Source organism: Marmota marmota, unplaced genomic scaffold (assembly GCF_001458135.2).
Source record: "Marmota marmota marmota unplaced genomic scaffold, marMar, whole genome shotgun sequence".
In the NCBI taxonomy this organism is placed as follows: Eukaryota; Metazoa; Chordata; class Mammalia; order Rodentia; family Sciuridae; genus Marmota; species Marmota marmota.
The window spans coordinates 13618787-13627149 of NW_026000174.1; the positions used below are offsets into that span (position 1 = coordinate 13618787).

General features: G+C 51.0%; 1 protein-coding gene across 3 annotated transcripts in view; it reads left to right on the forward strand.

The window, feature by feature from the left end:
• Chrdl2 (chordin like 2) overlaps nucleotides 1-7641 on the forward strand; it is a 31396-nt gene extending 23755 nt beyond the window's left edge. For 2 of the 3 annotated variants that reach the window (XM_015477417.2, XM_048788068.1), the window contains 6 exons: nucleotides 573-741; nucleotides 1616-1810; nucleotides 2136-2309; nucleotides 3092-3146; nucleotides 6734-6826; nucleotides 7479-7641. In XM_015477417.2, the coding sequence (XP_015332903.1) occupies nucleotides 573-741; nucleotides 1616-1810; nucleotides 2136-2309; nucleotides 3092-3146; nucleotides 6734-6826; nucleotides 7479-7569 (777 nt within the window). In that variant the 3' untranslated portion in view covers nucleotides 7570-7641. The remainder of the gene's footprint in view (nucleotides 1-572; nucleotides 742-1615; nucleotides 1811-2135; nucleotides 2310-3091; nucleotides 3147-6733; nucleotides 6827-7478) is intronic. The other variant, XM_015477418.2, reaches the window with a different exon arrangement.
• Nucleotides 7642-8363: the final 722 nt, after the last annotated feature.

Consider the following 8363-nt stretch of genomic DNA (forward strand, 5'->3'; position numbering starts at 1 on the left):
TTTCTTTCATTTTTTTTTTTTTTTTTGGCACTGGGGATTGAACAGGAGCATTTTACCACTGAGCTACATCACCAGCCCTTTTAACTTTATTTATTTTTAAATAAAAAATTGACACAGAATCTTGCTAAGATGCTGCATTTCTAAGTTGCTGAGGCTGGCCTTGAACTTGCAATCCTCCTGCCTCAGCATCCTGAGTTGCTAGGTGTGCACACTGTCTTCACTTTCTGTTTCTCACTTAAGTTCTCCACATCTTTCATCAGTTATGTCTCCCAGATCAAAACCTCAGCAGCTTCTACTCACTCCAGCCCCAAGGTCCTGGCTCTGACGAGGCCTGGAAAGGTTTGATGGAGACTGGATTTTAAAATCACTATGCTCTGAGAGTTTTCAAAGATCCACTGAGAACATCCTAGACTCCATCCAGATCTTTCTATCTGGAGCCTATGCCCTCTCTTTACTGGGAAATCTGTGGTGTTCACCCTCAGGCCTCTTGCTGCAGCCTTGCCCATGGCTCCTCCCCCAGCAGTGGACCGTGGCACTCAATGAGTGAGCCGTGTTCTTCTTGCCATTTGCAGAGACGTTCCCAGGATCCATGTTCAGGCGATGGCGGGAGAAAGAAAGACCCTGGCACCCCAGCCCCCACTGGCCCCAGCTCCCCTCGGGGCTTCATCCCTCGTCACTTCCGACCAAAGGGGGCAGGCAGCACAACTGTCAAGATTGTCCTGAAGGAGAAACATAAGAAAGGTGGGGCTGGACCCTCCTCCAATCTGTTGATGGGTGCAGGGGACCCAACTGTGTCTACCTCCTTTACCCCTTCTTCTGGTTCCCCCAACTCAACTTGGCCATGAGCTTGTAATCTCATAGAATATCAAAACTGAAATGCCCTTGGAGGTCAAGGGGTCTAACCCCCATTTGACAGGACCTTGAAGGGCACAGCATTGAGTCAGAGATAGAACCAGTCCTAGAACATTACAGCAATATTTTTTGAGTCTCTGTCGTGTCCTTTCTGGTAAATGGAAGAGACAGAACAGAGAGGTGAAGAATGGTCTCTGCCCTCAAGTGGTTCATGGGCTAGCTGGGGAGAAAGATGAATAAATTAATATCAAGCAGTGCTGAGGAAATTTTTGACAAAGGAAGAAGGGAGCTGGGCTGCAGAGAGACCGTGGGGATGGAGTCGGGGAAGCCAGGGCTGCATAAGGGTCAGGGCCTCACTGCAGGGGTCCCCCACTGGTGGTGATGGAGAGCCATGTGGCTACCAAATCCCAGCCATTGCACAGATAGGACACTGGGGTGGGGAAGGGGAAAGGGACTTGCCAGAGCTCATGCGATCAACAGGTGTCAAGTTGATCTCAGTTCTCCTACCCCCAGGCCAGCCCTCTCCTTGCTCCCGAAGCTAGGGGAGGGCTCTCCATCTTCAGCTAGTCCCTACTGGGGCATCTCAGCCCTGGGTGCCGAGATGGGGGAGTGTCAGAGGACAGGTGTTACACCCTGGCCTGTGCTTTGCAGGTCACACTGTTGCGGGGAGGGAGCTCCTCCAGGGCCCATCCCATCTGCTGCTGCCCAGAGAATCTGGCTGGGCCTAAGGCACTGACCCTTCACCCTTCCTGTCCTCATCTAGCCTGCGTGCATGGAGGGAAGACATATTCCCATGGGGAGGTGTGGCACCCCGCCTTCCGCTCCTTTGGCCCCCTGCCCTGCATCCTATGTACTTGTCAGGATGGCCACCAGGACTGTCAGCGTGTGACCTGCCCTACCGAGTATCCATGCCATCACCCTGAGAAAGTGGCTGGCAAGTGCTGCAAGATTTGCCCAGGTACAAGGAGGTGCTGGGAGCAGGGAGGGCACAGACACTCTCCCCAGGGCCACAGACATTTGGAATATCTCAGACCTGGAGGTGCACACACTCAGAGCCACAGGACGCAGGGTTTATAGATGCACGGACTGTAGGAGCACAGGAGGGGAAAATGTCAGACCGTAATGGAACGATCAAATGTTATAGTAATAGAATCAGGTGCCTGACAAAGATGTAAACTCATATAATGTCTGGACTCCATCAAGTCATAAAATCTTAGAACCTTAGAAATTTCAAGAATAGCCATTGTTGATTGAACACTTCACGAGTTCCTTATCTCATCCAGAGGACAAGGCAGACCCTGGCCACAGTGAGATCAGTTCCACCAGGTGTCCCACAGCGCCCAGCCGGGTTCTCGTCCACACGTCAGTATCCCCAAGCCCAGACACCCTGCATCGCTTTGCCCTTGAGCAGGAAGCCTCTGATCAGGTGGAGATCTACCTCTGGAAGCTGGTAAAAGGTGAGCAGCTCACTCTGGGCGGGGGATACCTCTGGCCTTTCCCCTTCCTGTCCTCCAGACCCCCCGGGGCCTTAGGCGTGTTTTGTTGATCAGGTGCTTCTGAATGCCCTCTCAGGTGTAAGAGTCCCTGATTCCAAGAAGCTGGGAGACCAACTTGGTCTGTGATTCTCTTGACAGTTCTGATAAATTCCCTCTCTGAGATGCCAAGGCCTTGAAGTGCTCCCTCTCCTGGGGGGAAGGGGTTATTGCATCTTGCAAGGAGCCTACCCTGATGGAACTGAGAGATGTTTAATGGTAGGATTTCAGTGGCCCCTGAGGCAGATCTTTCCAGGCAGGACAGCATCCCCAAAGCACTAGGCCTTGAGGCTAGTTTCACTCAGCCTTTTCTCAGTGGTGGATCCTATCACTTCAAGGTAAGTTGATGTCAGAATTCTGTGAGAAAATTGCCCTATTTAATAGGCTGCTCCTATTACCAAGTGAAGATCAGGAGGAGTTTTCACTGATAAGGGGGTTGCTGAGAGTTTGGTTTTTGGGTAGAGTGAAACATTAAACCATGATTCAAACTAAACTCTTTAAGTGTGAATTACTGATAAGGTCACTTTTCTCCACTGATGGGTTTGGCCGGGGGAGTGGGGTGGAAGCGGAAGAGGGAATGATGTTAAGAATGATGAATGACCATGACAACCAATGTGTGTCGCACTTTATAAAGTGCTTCCACATTCACTATCTCATTTGATCCTCAACGATCCTGAGAGTTAGATATTATTATCCCCATTTTACAGATGAGGAAACTGAGGCTCAGAGAGGTGAAGTACCTGGCCCAAGGCCACACAGCCAGTAAGTAGAGGACGGGAGCTAGAGCCCATGTCTTGTGACGTCAGATGCAGCTCTTTCCCTGCTCTACTCTGCCCCCTGTCGTAGGAAGAATGGACGAAGAAAGTGGAGCTGTTCAGCCTGGAGAAGAGAAGACTCAGGGGGCCAGGACTGCTGGCTTCATGGTTCTGAAGGGCTGCCCCAGGCAGAGGGAACAGCCATGTTCTGAGTGATCACAAGGGTCAGACCACAAGCATGGGCTTTGGAATAAGGCAGACCTGGGTTCGAATCCCACCTCTGCCACTTCAAATCCTGATTCTGCTCTTTCTTAGCTGTATGAACTTGGGCAATCACTTGACCTCTCTGGACCTCAGTTTTCTCTTCTGTTAATCGGGGAAGAGGGGTTTTGTAAGATTAAATGAAATAATATTAAGGATAACCCCTAACCTATAAACATACTGCAAATGTCAGTTTCCTCCTCCCACCCATGGGTTGGTAAGAATTGCAGAGAGGCAGGTTTCCTATCAATGAGAGGAACTTTCTCATAACCAGAGCCTTCCTACAGAGGAGGCAGGGAGCAATCTCTGCTTAGAGTAGTGTGTGAGCAAGGCTGGGGGGTCTGTCCTTTCCATTGTTTTGAGTCTTAAGATTCTGTCAGTCCCTGGGCTGGTGCTGGCTGCATGTTTACTCTGGGCCTCCCCAGAATCCACACTCTCCAAGCAGGTGCTGGGGCCATGGAAAGTAATAAGCCCCAGGTTCTGTCCTAAGGAATGCATGGCTTAGTGACCCAAGTGCAGTGAGAGCTGTCGGGGGCTGAGCTGGCCAGGAAAGGCTGCCAGAGATGGGCCTCCACAATGTAGGGGGCTGAGAGGGACTTCAAAGGGGTGCTTTGCTGGCAGAATGGTAGCGACAGCCTCAAACTTTGGCTCCGGAGCCTACGATCACATTCCCTGTACTCTGTGACCTGCATGTAGCAGGCACTATGTAGCATGCGCCTCATCTAATCCTCGTGAGAAACCTAAGGGGTATGTATGAATGCCCATTTTGTAGATAAGAAAACTGAGCCTGAGAAATCAAACAACTTGCTCAAAGTCACACAGTTGAAACAGTAAACCAAGGATTCAAACCCAGGTCTGATGTCCCCAGTGCCACCTCCATAGAGGTACTTTATGTTTTTAGGGAGCCACTTGAGGAAGGCTAAGCTGTGCCAGGATGGCACAGCAGGGCTGTAGCTCACTGCCAATCACACCAGGCCCCACAGAGAAAACTCTGTGTAGGACTCTTCACCTTCCCAATGCCAGGCCACCCTCCTGTCACTACCATGTTCCCCATGGCCTGACCCCTGAACTGCGTAAATGTTAGATCAGCTTCCTCAATCCTTCCCTGTCCCACTCAGACCAGGAGAGTCAAAATGAGCATTCCTAGGGCTGATTGTCAGGGGACACCACTCACTGTCCTCACAGAGGAGTGAAAACAGCAGGCAGGTAGGTGCTGGGACTTGTGTTAGAGAGGCCTCCCCACAGAGGGCCAGCTCCAGGCACCGGAACCTAAGAGAGAGCTGGCCTGAGGGAAAGGACCTTGGATATTCCGGAGCTTCAGGGTAGGGAAGACCTCAGAGGTCTCAATCCTAAGCCCGTCTGGGAAAGAAATGTCCCTGCAGCCTCCTGACGGTCTCTGGTCCAGTGTGTACATGCCCCCAAGTGACTCAGTTCCAATACTGTGAATGGCTCAGCCCAGGCATAGTTCATCTTCACAATAAATGGAACCTGTCCTCTTTCCTGGAACTCATCTACCAAAGCCAGTTCTGCCCTTGGGGACCACAGGGCCCAGTTACCCTCAAATCTTCACAGTCCTTCAAAGAACAAGAGACATTACCATGGCCCTCAGGCCAGCTCTTGATTCCAGGTCAAGAGCCCAGTCCTCCCATTATGCTTTAGAGATTATAGTGCGGGCCCCCTCCCTCATTCCTGTCACTCCCTCTCCAGGGGCAGGCCTGTGTATAAGGACTTGTTCCTTCCTCATCTCATGCTTGCAACTGTGATGTAGCCCTGCACTTTTGGAGTTATATCCTGGTCCTTGGCCTCTGGGCTGGGGGTACCAAAGACAGTGCTAAGTGTCAGTGGAAATAGCCCTGGGGACAGTTTCCTGGTTCCTAAAACTCAGTTCCAAGATCAGTATTTTCTGTTCCCCTTGATGGGGTCCCACTCCGATTCCCATAAACCTGTTTAGTTCTTGGTTTTCTTGAAGGCGGTGCTGGCTTAACAGAGGTCTTGCTGGTTACATCTGTTCTTTTTGGCCAGAGGCCTTGGTGGGTAACAGCTGGTACGATGTCACTGTGCTCAGGGCCTAGTCTCATGTGTGTTGCCAGGGGCCAGCTCCCCATGAGCTACAAACCTCAGGGGATCTAGCTATACTTCATTCCTCCTCAGAGCATCACCTAGCCTGGGCACATATGTATTTGTTCATCCTCTCACCCATTTATCCATCCATCTATCCTCCCATCCATCCATCCATTCATCCATCCTCCCATCATCCCATCCATTTCTCCATCCATCCATTCTCTCATCCATCCATCCATCCATCCATCCATTCATCCATCCATCCTCCTATCCTCCCATCCATTCTTCCACCCACCCTCCCATCCATCCATCCATCCACCTATTCTCCTATCCGTCCATCCATACATTCATACATACATCCAGGGATTCATTCATTCTACATACCTGATATGGGCCAACCTCTGGATCCAAAGAGGAAGGCCCTCTAGAAGTTGGAAGTCTGGTAGGGACACTGGAATATACATAATAGTAGCACCTTAGAAATGGGTACAATGGCAAAAGCCAAATGCTATGGTTGTTCCAAGGAGGAAGTTCTCACTGTCTCAGGGGTGGATTAGGGAAGATGTACCAGCCAAGCTTGGTGAATAGTCAGTTCACCTGGCAATGGGAGAAGTAGAAGGAGCAGAGAAGGTGTTGCAGCAAAGGGGTTGGCATTGGAAGGGCTTGGCCCCTCAGGAACTTCAGGTGTTTGCTTAGAGCTGGACCACATGCAAGGTACTACCATTCTGAGTTCTTTAGTGACCGAGTAAGCACAGCTATTGGTCTTTACCATATGTTCTCTGCCCAGAAGAATGCTTGACCAGTCTATATGGGCCAGCCACCCACTTCCACTCCCTCCTTCTCTCTCTCTGTTCTGGACCTGTGGCCAGGTAGCTGTGTGAGAGCAGATGGTGCCAGTGACAGGAGCAGGGTCAGCAGAGAAAAGAGATTATGGAGTATGGACCTTGTCTTGGAAGTGTCGTGTGAATGTCATAGAAGGGGAATGGCAGGGTTCCATACACATGTTAAATGGCCACCACTAGGATTACCGTTAGATGGGCAGTAGGAAGAGTTAGGCTCTATAATAGTGGGTGGGGCAGGGCAGTGGGGGCCTGACTGAGGACAATGGCAGTGAGACAGGAGAGCAGATGGAAATATTCAGATTTATTCCACAGGATTTGGTGACTGATCAGAATGGGGGAAGGGGAGGGAGGTGGCTGGGTTGGTTTTAAGTCTAAGTCACTGACGGTAAGGTCCTGCTTTTCCTGCTCATGCCCTTGTCTCTGCCCTCAGGAATCTTCCACTTGATTCAGATCAAGAAAGTCAGGAAGCAAGACTTCCAGAAAGAGGCACAGAACTTCCAGCTGCTCACCAGCACCCAGGAAGGTGGGACCTTGGACTGAGAAATGGGGCCTCAGAGGAGAGCAGGGATGGAGGCAGGACCTCTTGGGGAGTTCCCAGGCTGCTGGTGCCAGGAGGAGGGGCTGTCAAGGGGGGGTGTCAGCCACAGACGTCAGTTCCCAGCACAGGAATCCAGTGGGCGGCTGGGCCAGATTTCTCAACTCGGAAGCCAGAGAGGGAAGGTGAAGCAGAGCTGGCTGGCTTTGGTCTTGGTGTTGGGGGTGGGGTTGAGAGGACAGAGCTGTAGGAGGGAGGTTTAAGCCTCCAAACCCTGGTGCTGCCACTCCCTCTCTACTGGAACATTTCCCATTGAAACCCTCCTACTCACTGTCCTTAGTACCCTTAATTTGTTCTGCATTACTTTTAGGAAAATGGGCCCAGGTAGGGGTAGGGGAGGGCAGGGCACAGATGTGAGTATTACCAACAGGAGTCAGGAACCATCCCAGTCCCAAAACACAGGTTGTCTGAAGACTGGGTCATGGACCAGAACTGTTATGATGAGGATGACACCTCTTTCCTCCAGCCCCTGGCTATGCAACTCCTCCTACCCTCAGCTTTCCCCATCCCCAGTCACCGCCTCTGTTGTACGCGTGCTCACACACATACTCTTTTCTCTCTTCTGCCTCCCTCTATACAGGTCACTGGAACGTCTTCCTAGCCCAGACACCAGAACTGAAGGTCACAGCCAGTCCAGACAAAGTGACCAAGACCTTATAACAAAGATCTAAGCAATTGCAGATGTGAGCTTTATCATTTTTGTTATTATATATTAATAAATAAGAACTTGCATTACCCCTAAACCCTGTGTGCTGCATTTAATCCAGTCCCATGTGTGCTCTTCCAGGGACTCCGCAGGTTGGCCCAGTTATCCGTATTTTACAGGGGTGAAATCCAGAAGGGGTAGAAAGGAGCCCTCATCCTCATGGTGGGTTGCCACTGGAGCCAGGGAGAGTTCCTTCAGCCTCGTAGCCCAGGCCCTTGTGTGCTACAGTACCCTTGTCCTCTGCCCAGCACTTCCTCTATCCCCAAGCCCCCCACTAAAGCAGCTCCTGCTTTTACGAGCAGTTTCTTCCCCCACCCCAACCCTCCTGGCCTCACCTAAGTGGCACTGAGCCCAAGAAGGGGCACTGACTCAGTTAGCCAGCAGTGTAGTGAATGGAGCCCCAAAGCCCTTCCCCTGGAGTCAGGGGCCCTCACCATTTTCAGTCCCTTGATAGAGACAAAACTGAGTTTAAGGAGCATAAGCAGCATTTGCCAGAAGGCACAGAGCTGGTTATTAGCAAAGGTAGAACTGGAAGCCAGGGCTGTGCTCAGGCTGGCACTCCTTCCCCAGTTCCATGCTGGGATTAATGTTAGAAGCCCAAATATTTTCACCTCTGAGGCGTTCCAAGGCTTTGCAGTCAGATGGCCAACTTGGCATCATGAGAAGAAGGACTAACACATATAACGAAAGACAGATCAATAATTGATCCTGTCCACATGCATTGTCCTTGCAATATCAAAAACGTTTTAAGACCCATGA